Source organism: Hyla sarda, chromosome 1 (genome assembly GCF_029499605.1).
Source record: "Hyla sarda isolate aHylSar1 chromosome 1, aHylSar1.hap1, whole genome shotgun sequence".
In the NCBI taxonomy this organism is placed as follows: domain Eukaryota; kingdom Metazoa; phylum Chordata; class Amphibia; order Anura; family Hylidae; genus Hyla; species Hyla sarda.
Genome location: NC_079189.1, coordinates 371,322,353 through 371,338,476, shown reverse-complemented (window position 1 = coordinate 371,338,476; position 16,124 = coordinate 371,322,353). Strand labels below are relative to the sequence as shown.

Below are 16,124 nucleotides of genomic sequence, written 5' to 3'. Positions count from 1 at the left end.
CGAATTCATCTTCTTCCAAACAGCCCTGCAAATCAATGCAAAGGTCATTGTGTTTTGGTTTGTTGCCTGGTTATAATCTACATATGTTATAATGCAGATGTTTTCGTCAGATATACCATACTGTGGTTAGTGGATCCTGTACTAGTCAGCCTGGTTTTACTGTGATTTTCAGTCACTGGCAATTCACCACTGATGTTACTTTTCTTTACCTTTACTTTTGCGCCATCTTTTTGAACCAACCTGTACTGCTGGAAGATGACGCCAGGCTAAGAACAAGACCACTCTCCCAGTGTCAGGATGATGAACCAGGCACACGACACTGCAGCCAGAGCTTCAAACTAGACAATACTACTATTATTACTGAGGGTTTATGTTTACATGCTTATTTATAACTAGTAATACATGTAACATTTCTTAGATTCTTTAGTCTTTCATTGAGAAACCCAATGTATCTCAACAACACCTGGCTTATACATAAAAAAGCCTAGTGAGCCCTGGTCTTTAGTAAGTCTAAATTAAGTCTAATGTGTTGACTCTTTCAGATCGATATGTATAAGACATGATACAAGAAAAAAAAAAAAAATCATCAAAATGCAAAAAGAACTAAAAACATGACCTTACCTGAACGACATGAGGTGCAAGTAATAGATGATGTATTGCAAGTCAGACAAGTGTCATCACAGGGCTGATACGCTTTTTCATATTCTGGAAAAAGATATTAATTGTAAAAGTATGTTTAATATGACAGATATTGATACCTGTACAATACACCATCCCTGTATTCTGTCAGCAAGTGGCCTTGTCACAATCCTATAAATATGTATTAATACTTATGGAAATTGTTACATAGAAGAAAAGAAAGCCATACTCCAGCAGGGATAGTAAGGATTGTATATGGTGTCCACCTGGCCTATATGTACTGCAGAGGAGCTAAATGTGCCACAATTGTAGGAAGCAGCACAGAAACAGCATTTACTTATTTATTCAACCTTTTTCTAGGAGAAAACAATGTGGTGCAGCAGGTCACAGGGACAGGATTGGAATGTATCCTTGACACGAAATATACGGCTCTGTATAGAGTGATATCATGGCCATGTGTATGAAGCCCACTTCTTAGAAAAGGACCCTTTATTGGCCATGTGTATGAAGCCCACTTCTTAGAAAAGGACCCTTTATTGGCCATGTGTATGAAGCCCACTTCTTAGAAAAGGACCCTTTATTGGCCATGTGTATGAAGCCCACTTCTTAGAAAAGGACCATTTATTGGCCATGTGTATGAAGCCCACTTCTTAGAAAAGGACCCTTTATTGGCCATGTGTATGAAGCCCACTTCTTAGAAAAGGACCATTTATTGGCCATGTGTATGAAGCCCACTTCTTAGAAAAGGACCATTTATTGGCCATGTGTATGAAGCCCACTTCTTAGAAAAGGACCATTTATTGGCCATGTGTATGAAGCCCACTTCTTAGAAAAGGACCATTTATTGGCCATGTGTATGAAGCCCACTTCTTAGAAAAGGACCATTTATTGGCCATGTGTATGAAGCCCACTTCTTAGAAAAGGACCATTTATTGGCCATGTATATGAAGCCCACTTCTTAGAAAAGGACCATTTATTGGCCATGTGTATGAAGCCCACTTCTTAGAAAAGGACCATTTATTGGCCATGTGTATGAAGCCCACTTCTTAGAAAAGGACCATTTATTGGCCATGTGTATGAAGCCCACTTCTTAGAAAAGGACCATTTATTGGCCATGTGTATGAAGCCCACTTCTTAGAAAAGGACCATTTATTGGCCATGTGTATGAAGCCCACTTCTTAGAAAAGGACCATTTATTGGCCATGTGTATGAAGCCCACTTCTTAGAAAAGGACCATTTATTGGCCATGTATATGAAGCCCACTTCTTAGAAAAGGACCATTTATTGGCCATGTGTATGAAGCTCACTTCTTAGAAAAGGACCCTTTATTGGCCATGTGTATGAAGCCCACTTCTTAGAAAAGGACCATTTATTGGCCATGTGTATGAAGCCCACTTCTTAGAAAAGGACCATTTATTGGCCATGTGTATGAAGCCCACTTCTTAGAAAAGGACCATTTATGTAAGTGGGGGTTTAGATAGAATGTTGTAGAATCTCATAGCAGTGCCATAAAGTTTTACAAAAAAACTGTCACAACAAGGGGTATTCTGGGTCAAATTTATTTATGCCCTATCCACAGCATAGGAGATAAATGTCAGATCGGAGTATTCACCATATTCATCCTGTACCTTAAAGGGGTACTCTGTGGAAAACTTTTTTTTTTTTTTTTTAATGCAGTGGTGCCAGAAAGTTAAACAGATTTGTAAATCACTTTTATACATTTTTTTCTACCCTTCCAGTACTTATTAGCAGCTGTATGCTACAGAGGAAATTGTATTATTTTTTAATTCCTTTTTTGTTTTGTTTACAGTGCTCTCTGCTGACACCTCTGTCCGTGTAGGGAACTGTTCAGAGCAGCATAGGTTTGCTATGGGGATTTTCTCCTACTCTGGACAGTTCCTGATAATGGCATCAGGTGTCAGCAAAGCACTGTGGTCAAGACAAAAAAGAAATTAAAAAATAATCGGCATATCGGTGCTAATAAGTACTGGAAGGGTAAATATTTTTTAATAGAAGTAATTTACAAATCTGTTTAACTTTCTGGCTGTTGATTTAAAATAAAAATTTCCACCGGACTACCCCTTTAAGGCTAGGTATCCATTTTTTTTTGTCAAAAAACAAAAACGCACAAAATGCTGCACAGTGTTAAAAAAAATAATCCACGGTCAGATGTTAGCTAAAAGTCAATAAGGATTTATAAGATGACAAACCCACTTGGGGTTTTTTCTTTGGCATTTTTTGACTCCTCTTTGGTATTTTTCTGTGGTTTTGGGCTCGGTGGCAATCTCCCAACATTGCAACAAGTTAAGAATATGGGAGGAGATTTATCAAAACATGTCCAGAGGAAAAGTTGCCCAGTTGCCCATAGCAACCAATCAGATTGCTTCTTTCATTTTTAACAAGGCCTCTTCAAAATGAAAGAAGCAATCTGATTGGTTGCTATGGGCAACTGGGCAACTTTTGTACTGTTTTTTGTACTTTTGTACTGTTTTTTGGACAGGGAAGTAGAAGTCTATGGGAGGGGGGGGGGGGGAGCCATGCTAAACATCATGTGGAATAGAAATCCTCGATAAAAGAATCACATGACTTGTCATAATACAAATGCAAGGGAAGAAACACCAAGACTAAAACCCACTGGGGGAGATTTATCAAAACCTGTCCAGAGGAAAAGTTGCTGAGTTGCCCATAGCAACCAATCAGATCGCTTCTTTCATTTTTCAGAGGCAAAAAGTGGAGACTTAGCCTAACTCTATATTGTGCTGTTCTGTTCTACCTACTGGAAAATTATGACTAAGTTGAACACTGACTTTTATCAAAGGTATGTGTCCCTACAGTGTAATACTCTCAGCACGTATTGGACAATCTCAGACTGTAGGAACACACATTCAACTGGAAGGGTCCATTTGTCAACATATTCATATATTCCTAGGAGGAATAAGGCTGGGTTCACACTACGGTTTGTAACTACGGTTCCCGTATACGGCTGGGAGGAGGGGTGGGCGGGGCTTAATCGCAGCGCCCGCACTCAGCCGTATTCGGGAACTGAAGTTAATGTATGTCTATGAGCCGACCGGAGTGAACTGCAGCCTCCGGTCGGCTGCTCTTTTGGCCGTATGCGGTTCATAGACATACATTAACTACGGCTCCCGAATACGGCTGAGTGCGGGCGCCGCGATTAAGCCCCGCCCACCCCTCCTCCCAGCCGTATACGGGAACTGTAGTTACAAACCGTAGTGTGAACCCAGCCTAACAGAGGAATGACACAATGTTCTCGGAGCATATGTCCCCAAGCTGTTATTTCATGGACAGTGCAAGAATTTTCTTGGAGAGCACTTAAAGGATCTCGGAAAAACACCTAAATTCACCAAAGGAATTATAAACCTCACCTGCCATAGAATCCTCAGCTTTAATTTCTATATCTATCATGTAATAGGATTTCCCCAGTCTAGATAATGGGCAGTGAGGCAGATATAAGTTAAGGAGCATACCTGGGGAGGAACACTGTAAGACCTCGTTCACACAAAGAAATTTATGAGCAGAATCTGGCGCAAAAATTCCACTCCGAAATTCACGTTGTTTTGAATCAGATTCTGCCGCACTGGGCACACGGCTGAATCTCAGCAGCAGAAACACTTCATGTCAATTCTTTCTGCCGAATCCACTCAGAAATACATTGCCATCTATGAAGACAGCACATTTCCGAGCAGTCCTAGCGCCGGCCTGTTGTGCCTGCAGCCTGCGGAATGTGCGCCCAGGTGGAAATTTTCCAGGTGAACATTACGCTGTGTGGACATACCCTCATGTAGGATACATCTGTTAGTGAAGAGATAATCTCTCTATATACACACAGAGCCAGCAACAGCCAGATAACCCTAAGAAGAAAGGGGGGACAGGATTTCCCACTATTCCTGCTGCTCTATAATACACACTGGTTCTTATATAATATCATCCAGGATAAAGTAAGATAGCAGCACAGATCTCCCTTATCTTTACATGATGATCACTTACAGAAGGTGATAGGTCCTCAGACATTCCTATAATACAGAGCCTTTCCATCCCGCACAAAATGTAAATGAAAAAAATAAAACTTAGCCTAAACTTTTGCAAACCATTTTAGACAATAATATGCCCTATCATTATTTTTATGAATACACTATCCTTCTATATTTTTATCATACACAAACAAGAAATTTATGAAACAAAAACATAAAAAAAAAACTGTCTGCACAATTACTGTCCACTAGATGGCAGCAATGGAACATATAAAATTAAAGCAATTTTGTGAAGAATTTTAAGCCTGTGAAAAATAAAATGTTAAAACAAAAACAATAACTAGTGATAAATGAATAGATCATTTTATTAACCCCTTAAGGACTCAGCCCATTTTGGCCTTAAGGACTCAGACAATTTAATTTTTACGTTTTCATTTTTTCCTCCTCGCCTTCTAAAAATCATAACTCTTTTATATTTTCATCCACAGACTAGTATGAGGGCTTGTTTTTTGCGCGACCAGTTGTCCTTTGTAATGACATAACTCATTATATCATAAAATGTATGGCGCAACCAAAAAACACTATTTTTGTGGGGAAATTAAAGCGAAAAACGCAATTTTGCTAATTTTGGAAGGTTTCGTTTTCACGCCGTACAATTTATGGTAAAAATGACATGTATTCTTTATTCTGAGTGTCAATACGATTAAAATGATACCCATTATTACATACTTTTATATTATTGTTGCGCTTAAAAAAAATCACAAACTTTTTAACCAAATTAGTACGTTTATAATCCCTTTATTTTGATGACCCCTAACTTTTTTATTTTTCCGTATAAGCGGTGGTATGGGGGCTCATTTTTTGCGCCATGATCTTTACTTTTTTTTTATACCACATTTGCATATAAAAAACTTTTAATACATTTTTTATATTTTTTTTTTTAATAAAATGTATTAAAAAAGTAGGAATTTTGGACTTTTTTTTTTTCGTTCACGCCGTTAACAGTACGGGATCATTAACATTTTATTCTAATAGTTCTGACATTTAGGCACGTGGCGATACCAAATATGTCTATAAAAATTTTTTTTTACGCTTTTTGGGGGTAAAATAGGAAAAAACGGACGTTTTACTTTTTTATTGGGGGAGGGGATTTTTCACTTTTTTTTTTACTTTTACTTTTACATTTTTTTACATTTTTTTTACACTTGAATAGTCCCCATAGGGGACTATTCATAGCAATACCATGATTGCTAATACTGATCTGTTCTATGTATAGGACATAGAACAGATCAGTGTTTTCGGTGATCTTCTGCTCTGGTCTGCTTGATCACAGACCAGAGCAGGAGACGCCGGGAGCCGCACGGAGGAAGGAGAGGGGACCTCCGTGCGGCGTCATGAATGATCGGATCCCCGCAGCAGCGCTGCGGGCGATCCGATCATTCATTCAAATCGCGCACTGCCGCAGATGCCGGGATCTGTATTGATCCCGGCACCTGAGGGGTTAATGGCAGACGCCCGCGAGATCGCGGGCATCGGCCATTGCCGGCGGGTCCCTGGCTGCGATCAGCAGCCGGGACCAGCCGCGCATGACACGGGCATCGCTCCGATGCCCGCGGTTATGCTTAGGACGTAAATGTACGTCCTGGTGCGTTAAGTACCACCGCACCAGGACGTACATTTATGTCCTGCGTCCTTAAGGGGTTAAAGGGTTAATACCACCTTACAGTATCTCACTGATAGTGAGTCCACCCCTATATTTAAATTATCTCACATAAGGGAGTCCACCCCTCACATTTTTGTACGTATTTTAGTATATGTTTTCATGTGACAACACTCAAGAAGTGACCCTCTGCTACAATGTAGTGAGTGCGCAGTAGGATTGCCACCCAGCCGGTAATTTACCTGCACAGCCGGTATTTGTACCCTGATTTCGGTAATTTCATATAAAAAATACAGGCCATGCAATGGCCGGTATTTTACATTAAGGAGCGCCCCGCGGCTGCCCCGGCCAACAATAATCAAATTTCCCCTAGCAGTGCAGCGCAGAACCACTGCTGCTCACTGTGCTAAGTGACAGGCCAGTTTAGTGGGCAGCAGCCGAGTCCCGATCCCTGTCCCTACTATCGCTTCTCACTACCCGTCACTGGGTCTTTAGGCAATCCCCGCCCGCTAGTAAAAGCCGCCGGCCCCGCTCCCTGGTGCCCAGCTCCGTCCTGACAGCAGGCTGAGTGTGCAGCTCATTGCACCGGGCAGCATGGGCTGCAGCCACTCATCTGGGAATACTGCAGCCGATACAGTGCCAGAAGTTCATCCGCAGCTCCCCCTGGCACCCTCTGTAGTGTGCCAACAATAGGGCATGGTACAGCTGGACTGGTTGCCAATCCAGGAGACACCTATGCCAGGGGTAAGTGAGACCAGCTCTAAGCCGTTGAAGCTGGTCTCACGTACGACATAGGATGTAAATGTATGTCCTGGTGCCCTGGTACTTAACGCACCAGGACGTACCTTTACATCATGCACGGCAGGTCCCGGCTGCTATCAGCAAAGTTATAGGGGCTACAACTTGGCAATGAACAGAATTTTTCTATTTTAAGTTTTCTATTTTGTTTTCACCATAAAATGGTGAATTAAAGTTAGAAATTATCCAAGTTTGTTATCATTGGAACCGTACTGACTGAAAGGATAAAGTTAGCAAGTCAGATTTACTGTATTATTACTGTATATATTTTTGCATGGCTCCATCAATACATTATAGGATAAAATAAAGTGTGCCACTGAAAAGTAAATCTCGTTCCACAAAACAAAAGCCCTAATACAATTTTGTCAGTGAAAAAATCTAAAAAGTTATGGGTCTTAGAATGTGAGGTGGAACCCCCAAAAAATGAGTGGGTCATGAAGGGGTTAAACACTGTTATACAGGCTGTGCATTCACTACTTTCCATCGTAGCAGAGGGTCATTTCTTCAGTGTTGTCACATAAAATTATATAATAAAATATTTACAAAAATGTGAGAGGTGCACTCTGGGACCCACACCTATCTCCAGAGCATGGGTCCACTGACACCTAGACTGCTTGGCAAAACAGCCGCTGGGCACCATATCCAGCTGGGATCAGAACATAATAAAGGAATAATGAAAATAGCCGCTGCATTCCACGCTGCATTAAACTGTTCCAGTAACTCCCAAGTTGGGGTAGTTCTGAAGATAAGTGGGGGTCCCAGAGTGTCTACAGTATCTACTAGACATTTATGATAAGTGAATATGCCATACGTGTCTAAATGGGAATAACCCTTTAAAGGATAGGGGATAAGATGTTAGATCGCCGCGGTCCTGCAGCTGGGGACCCTGGGGATCGCCGATGCGGCACCCCGCTATCATTACTGCACAGAGAGAGTTCGCCCTGTGCGTAATGACGGGCGATACAGGGGCCAGAGCAGCGTGACGTTATGGCTCCGCCCCTCATGACATCACGGCCCGTCCCCTCAATGCAAGTCTATGGCAGGGGGCGTCCACCACGCCCCCTCCCATAGACTTGTATTGAGAGGGGCGGAGCCGTGACGTAACGATGCTCCGGCCCCTGTATTGCCCGTCATTACATGCAAAGCGATTTCGCTCTGCGCAGTAATGATAGCGGGGTGCTGCAGCAGCGATCCCCGGGGGTCCCCAGCAGCGGAACCCCGGCGATCTGACATCCAAAGGATAGGGGATAAGATGTCTAGGGGCGGAGTACCCCTTTAAGTGTAGTACCTCCAATTTTCTGTGACCATTAAAAATTTTAATATATTACAATGTCTCACACAATTTCCGAAAATTACTGCATCTATAGCCTAACCTGTAATAATCCTACAAAAGTCATTTTCCTGTAACCATGAATGTAGATCAAGACAGTCTTTTTAAATTAAAGGGGTACTCCGGTGGAAAACAATTTTTTTTTTAAATCAACCGGTGTTAGAAAGTTATACAGATTTGTAAATTACGTCTATTGAAAAATCTTACTCCTTCCAGTAAGGATCCGATCATCCTGCACGGCAGACGGAGGTCCCCTCACCTGCCTCCGCTGTCTTCCGGGAGTCTTCTGCTCTGATCTGCCTTCCCGCAGACCAGAGCAGAAGATCACCGATAACCCTGATCAGTGCTATGTCCTATACATAGCACTGAACAGGATTAGCAATCGAGTGATTGCTTTAAATTGTCCCCTATGGGGACTATTAAAGTGTAAAAATAAAAGTTAAAAAAGTTAAAAAATAAAGTTTAAAAAATGTGAAAAACCCCCTCCCCCAATTAAAACGTAAATTGTCTCATTTTCCCTATTTTACCCCCAAAAAGTGTAAAAAATATATTTTATATACATATTTGGTATCGCCACGTGCGTAAATATCCGAACTATTAAAATAAAATGTAAATTATCCCGTATGGTGTACAGATCATGGTGCAAAGAATGATCCCTCATACCACCACTTATACGGAAAAATGAAAAAGTTATAGGTCTTCAAAATAGGGGGATCTTAAACGTACTAATTTGGTAAAAAAGTTTGCGATTTTTTTTAAGTGCAACAGTAATAGAAAAGTGTATAATCATGGTTATCATTTTAATCGTATTGACTCAGAGAATAAAAAACATATGTAATTTTTACCATAAATTGTACGGCGTGAAAACAAAATCTTCCAAAATTTGCAAAATTGCGGTTTTCTTTTTAATTTCCCCACACAAATAGTATTTTTTTGGTTGTGCCATACATTTTATGATAAAGTGAGTGATGGCATTACAACGGACAACTGGTCACGCAAAAAACAAACCCTCATACTAGTCTGTGGATGAAAATATAAAAGAGTTATGATTTTTTGAAGGGGAGTAGGAAAAAACAAAAACGTAAAAATAAAATTGTCTGAGTCCTTAAGGTCCAAATGGGCTGAGTCCTTAAGGGGTTAAAGGGGTACTCCCGTGGTACCTCTGCTGTCCATTTTAGGAACTGTCCAGAGAAGCATATGTTTGCTATGGGGATTTTCTCCTGCTCTGGACAGTTCCTAAAATGGACAGCAGAGGTCAGCAGAGAGCACTGTGGTCGTGACAGAGGAGAGATCCAAAATGAAAAGCATTTCCTCTGTAGTATACAGCCCCTAAAAAGTACTGGAAGGATTAAGATTTTTCAATAGAAGTAATTTACAAATCTGTTTAACTTTCTGGCACCAATTGATTTAAAAAAAAAAATGTTTTCCACAGGAGTACCCCTTTAATCTCCATCTGGTGGCCACCTCCGAAATACTCTGGCAGTAGGACCACGTGGCCCTGCACCATCACCACTGACAGCAATGCAGTGCTCACAAACTTCCGCATAAAGAATGAACAGGTTCTTTCTTTGCGCAGATCAATTTCAGCAGCAGAATTATCCACCGCTGAAGTTCCTCAGTGTGAACGGGTCTCACGGAAGACCCATTCACATTGATGCTAATGTACACTGCGCGCAATTCTGCAAGAATTACACAGTGTCAACATACCCTCAAGGTTTCTTGTGCATGGGGGCTTGGTGCTACCTCTGTCCCATACCTTAAAGGGATACTCCGCCCCTCGGCATCTTATCCCCTATCCCCCGTGATCTCCGTGCAGCACCTGGCTTTCTAAACAGTATGTTCAGAACACTGGTTTCCGCGGCGGAGTTCGTGACATCACGCCACACCCCCAACATTCATGTCTATAGGAGGGGGGGTGCAAAATCTGTAATCTGACATGACATTTTGCCTTTATTCTTCTGATGCCTAGCTAAACACTACAAAAAAAGGGTTCTAGTATTTTTCTACCATGGGTAACATAAAAATCTACCAAAAAGCCCATGACATATCTGTTGCTACCAAAATACCCATGACATATCAGATGCCTATGATGGATGCCAAACAGTGGTGTCCATCACTGATAGGCTAATAGGGTATCCCTATAATTAATACTTTTTCACTGGCTTTCATTAGATGGAATAGGTAGTCTACTGATGTATACTGGCCAGATTAAGGCCAGTAGGACGCTCTTTTGGCCTTTGACTGACAATGGAACCCTATGGAGTTATTTACCCTTTGCCTCAAGACTTTTCCAACATACATGCTATATGTATGGAGGGAAAAAAGGTGATGTCAACCCTTCCTATCTCCTACGTTGAAAATGCTCTGTGGCGGCTCAGTATTACTGATTCCGATGTTCTCGCCAAGATTTGCTGACTGTTTTGCCTGTAACCACACCCAGCACCTTTGAGCAGGGTAAAATTAGTTAACTACCTCTACTGTAAATCTGACTTCTTGCTGCCCCAGCTTAAGAATTTATGAAACATTAGTTGGGAACCTGTCACATGGTTCATGCTGCTCAAAACACAGGTAATATAAAATACACAATGATTTATTCTGCAATGCCCGGGCATACCCATAACCCTGCATACATCATCTGTTTCATGTTGCCTGTGGTTTGGATAGCATGAAACAGGTGACAGGTACCCTTTAATTTTCCAACATGCCATACAGAAACAACATCTGGAATCCGATCAATAACTTTGACCATTGCCTCTATTTTAGTAAACATAGTTTCTGCAGTCTATATGTAATACACAGTTTCCCAGTTATTGTTCATGTTAATATGCCACTTCTATCTCTGTAGTCTTCTCAGTGCTGTTGTCAAAGTGATGGAATGCTTTCTGTTTCATGTTGGGAAATTAGGAAAACTATGCCTTGAGCAATAATGAAAAAACATTTCAATCTTTGGCTTCTCCGGCTGGACGAATGAAGGACGCTGTAATGTGAGGCTGCTGTATATTGCTTGAACAGTCTGAAGCCACAAGCTTTAAAAGGCAGCTTTATCAAAGCGCTAGTAAAAATGTGCTAGCTGCAGTCGGAATATGAGCTGGACTGACAGGTAGCTTTAATTCTTGAATTTACTTTGTATCTTGGGTACATGCTTAGGTAATAAATGTTTCTATAAAAAGAAAATCTAGTAAAATTCAAAGACAATCTGTCATGGAGATAGACAGGGGTTAAGGGAGGACTCCACTGGAATATAAATATAAATATATTTTTTAAATCAAGTGGTGCCAGAAAGTTAAGCAGATTTGTAAATTACTTCTGTTTAAAAATCTTTACCCTTACAGTATTTATCAGCTGCTGTTCTTATCAACAGGAAGTTCTTTTCTTTTTAAAAAAATTTTTGAACTTCTGCCTGACCACAGTGCTCTCTGCTGACACCTCTGTCCATTTTAGGAACTGTCCAGAGTAGTAGCAAATCCCCCGAGAAAACCTATCCTGCTCTGGACAGTTCCTAAAATGGACAGAGGTGTCAGCAGAGAGCACTGTGGTCAGGCAGAAAGGAAATTCAAAAAGAAAATAACTTCCTGTGGATCATAACAGCAGCTGATAAATACTGGAAGGATTAAGCTTTTTTAATAGAAGTAATTTACAAATCTGATTAACTTTCTGGCACCACTTGATTTAAAAAATAATAATAATAATAAAATGTTTTCCAGGAGAGTACCCTTTAAAAAGTAGCCCCCCTCCAATAACTATTATCAGCAGTAAAGGTTCTGCACATGTTAAAAGGGTACTCTGTTACTAGACAACTTTTCCCTTATACATAAGATAGAGGATAAGATGTCTGCGATCTCCTGCAGACACCTGGTGTTCTGAACATTATGCTCAGAATGCTGAGTTTGGGTGGATGTGGTCGTGATTTCATGCCATGCCCCCTCCATTCATGTCTATGGGAGGGGGCGTGAATGCTGTCACACCCTCTCTTATAGAAAATTAATGGCGGGGAAATGGCATGATGTCACAAGGGGGAGTGGCATGAAGTCACGATCACGACTGCCCAAACCCAGCGTTCTGAGCATAATGTTGTCGGTGTCTGCATGGAGATCGCGGATGGGGTCCCAGCGGCCAGATCCTTTGGATAGGGGAAAAGATGTCCAGAAACGGAGTACCTCTTGAAGTATTGCAGGTGCTGTGCTCACTTTATAGCAAGTATCAGCTACTATGAGCAGCTGGGCACTTACCGCTAATGGCAGACATCAGCAATCAGAGGTAGGAAAATAGAGGTGACAGTGGCTTAGAGGTGCTTATTGAATTCCCAAGTGTGGGGATCCAAAAAGCTGTGATCTCTTATGCTGGTCACTGACAGTGAGTACCAGCTTCTGAGCATGCGCCATACTCCCCTACTCAGCATTTGTAGACAGAGCGGGCTTCTGATTCAGGAATTACTTGGTGCTGACCGGGATAAGAACACCATACACGTAGGATACCTTCAAGGAAGGATTTATTGTTGATAATGCAACACGTTTCACCGCGCATGGGAATTAAAGGTACAGTTTCATGCGATTCTACCTTTGTAGTATATTTGATCACATGCGGTTATCATTTACAGTATGTGGGCCTCACTGTACAAACAGTGCGGTCTCGCATAAACAAGCATCGTTTTAATATCACTCATGATTTTATGCTCCATGGAGTCTCGAGACATTTCTCGGCTGTACATAATAACTCCATGGCCTCTTTCAAACTGATTATTATTGAAAGTATTCCGCAGAATACTCCGAATCGTTTTCAACACTTAATTAATAGAGAATGCTACTGGATACATAGACTTGCTACTTTGGTCCCAGGTGGTCTTAATGAGACCATAGAGAATGTACGTTAATTACATCCAGATATTATATTTTTTTTATTTTTTTGCAGATACTTGGTACATACATATCAGTATACATATATTTATTCCCATAAACATTATGATGTGATGTTGTGATGTGTACGATGTCATATACATTATAACAATATATTCAGCAATATAATAATATAGCAAAACAATAATTATATATTCTGAGCTTATCAAAAAAACACATATTATAAAATTATAATCATATTACTACTCATCTCTTTTGATAGGTACCGCATTTATAACTTTTTAACTAGATTGAGTGCTCTGAGCAAGAACCTCTTTTTTATCCCCTTATACACATGATGCGGTTTCACATGTGTTCCATACATACAATTTTATAAATAATTGTTTTTTACTGTGTTATCCTATTGATATGTTTATCCCTTTGTACATTGTTTCTGTGTATTTTTTCTGTTATTTTATACATGTGTATATATTGTAGTGATTCCCATGTTTTTGTCTATACTCTAATTGTGATATGCAAGGGTTAATCCCGGCATATAAAACTAAGCTGTTACTGCTGATTTGCATGCCTGAGGAAGCGCGGTAAAAGCGTTGCATTATCTACAATAAATCCCTCCTTGATGGTATCCTACCTGTATGGTGTCCCTATCCCGGTCAGCGCTGAGTAATTCCTGAATCAGAAGCCCACCCTGTCTACCACTGCTTACATCAGGAAGGCTGCAGATTGTCAACCTATGCGATATCCATTGTTGTGTATGGGCTACACAACGATGTCGGGTGAGCGGTGATCTTTCACCCCCCCCTTCTCCCCTTCATATTGAAGTGAATCTACTCCACAAGGAGCGCCTCCGCCTTTTCTCTCTTTCACTCAGCATTTGACATACTGAGTACTTCACACATCAGCAAGGGATTAAAGTGTCCCTGTCATTGAAAAATACTTTTGACACGTCATGACATGTCTCAGTGCCAAGACTTCCGTTAGAACAAGAGGGTGAAGCCCATGCGGGAGTGCTCCTCCTCCTCAGCTCTCCATCCAGCTTCACTAGATAACCCCATAGACTCATAATGTGATCATCTAATGAAGCTGGACAGGGATCGGTTTGAGTGAAGGAGTGAAGTTTGCTACCTCAGCACTGAGACCCCGACCAATCAAACCTTTTGACATGTCTCTGTGACATGTCAAAAGTTTTTATGAGTGACAGGTACATTTTCATATTTCCTGACATTTAATCCTAGCACACATTTCATCTCTTAGGTTAGTTAGGGAATGTGAAATGTCAGAATAATGCTAGAGACAATGATTTATTTAGGCTTTCATTTCTTTCATCACTTCCATGGCTCAGAAGTTTACATACACATATTTGGTGTAATTGCCTTTAAAGTCAGTCTACTACCATTTGAGAGGATGTTATAGTGTAATGAAGAATACATTAACCCCTTTAGGATGAAGGGTGTACAGTTTTGGGTTTTGGGAGTCACTCCTATGCTCCAGTTCTGCTGTGTGTGTGTGTTGAAGTCCTGAACCTGATCTCATAGGTGTGTAAGCACTGCCAGAGAGCAGCAGAGTCAGGAATTGCTCTGAAGCAGATCCGCTTGTCTCTGGTATGTTGGATACTGATACAGTGCTAAAAGACACACTTTGGGACTGAACAGTCCTCGTTTTGGGTGAGAAGCTCATAAGTTTCTGTTTATGTAAAAAATCTGATGTAAAGGACATTTACATTTGTATTATCAGCATGCTGCAGGAGGAACTTATTGCTGTATGTGAATTATTACAATAAGGTCAATACCACGGAACTATGACACCTGCTTGTTTAGATCTGTAAAACTTGTTTTCTGAGACAACAACTCTGCTCATCAAGATACTAAAGGCAGCGTTCCTTCCGCAATAACATCCTCTATTCAACAATAATAGCAATTTAATTTCTCCTTGTAGAAAGGAAATTTGCGCAGAGATTCCGTAGTGTGACTACAAGCTTCTCACAATAAGTTGCTGAAGGTTTAGTCCATTCCTCCTGACAAGTTTGTAGGCCTTCTTGTTCGCACAAGAATATACGCATATATGTCCAGCATTTCTTGATTCTATCATGATGTCTGAAGACTGATGCTTTTATGTCCTTTTGTCCATTCGGAATGTTTTAACTGATCCCAATAAAGGTGAAGCAAGTTTTACTGCCAGTTCCAGTTCATTTGCTCTATTGATTGTAGATTATAACCGTGCGGTGCAGTCTGGTGTGCGGACTATTTTTCCTTATATATACTTTTGTACCAGTTTACTGCAGGATCTTCTCAAGGTTGTTTGCTTTTTTGTTCTTTTCACACTAAAGTACTTTAATTCATAGGAGACAGAACGTGTCTTCTTCATGATTGGTGTGGTGGCTGTGTGGTCCCATGATGCTTAAACTTTTATATTCATCATTTGAACAGAATAACATTCAACATTGACCAGAACGTTGAACAGATGAAAATCGCTCTCAAGGATCTATCTGGCTTATGGAGGTCCCCAATTTTTCTGATGTCTTGGATGTTTATTTTGATTTTCCTATTATGGCAAGCAAAGGAGTAAGTAGGTCTTAAAATACTGTAACATGAGGGCCCTTTCTGTCTGGCTTTGACTATTTTTCCTTTCTCCTTTCCCCTCTCTTCTTTCCTTCTTCTCTAATATGTTGCAGTCTTAGTAGTGTTCATCTTTGGTCTTCATTGTTTTTCCCTGCTTATTGTGTTCGAGTTTTGTTTTTAGCACACATTTACTAGGAACAAGTGTTGCAGTTATTATTCTGGTCTCCATGTTTCCTTCCTGTCTACTTGTTTGCATTTGTTTTCAAGTCCATTTTTGGGCGGTGCTCTTCTCTA

General features: G+C 40.7%; 1 protein-coding gene and 1 long non-coding RNA gene across 5 annotated transcripts in view; one reads left to right on the top strand and one right to left on the bottom strand.

Annotated features, from left to right (window-relative positions):
• PCSK5 (proprotein convertase subtilisin/kexin type 5) overlaps window positions 1-16,124 on the bottom strand; it is a 459,846-nt gene that overhangs the window by 31,170 nt on the left and 412,552 nt on the right. For both annotated transcript variants that reach the window (XM_056523317.1, XM_056523326.1), the window contains one exon: window positions 622-705. In XM_056523317.1, the coding sequence (XP_056379292.1) occupies window positions 622-705 (84 nt within the window). The remainder of the gene's footprint in view (window positions 1-621; window positions 706-16,124) is intronic.
• LOC130275422 (uncharacterized) overlaps window positions 3,216-16,124 on the top strand; it is a 51,211-nt gene continuing 38,302 nt past the window's right edge. For all 3 annotated transcript variants that reach the window (XR_008844771.1, XR_008844774.1, XR_008844772.1), the window contains exons 1-2: window positions 3,216-3,457; window positions 11,324-11,519. This is a non-coding gene — a long non-coding RNA (uncharacterized LOC130275422). The remainder of the gene's footprint in view (window positions 3,458-11,323; window positions 11,520-16,124) is intronic.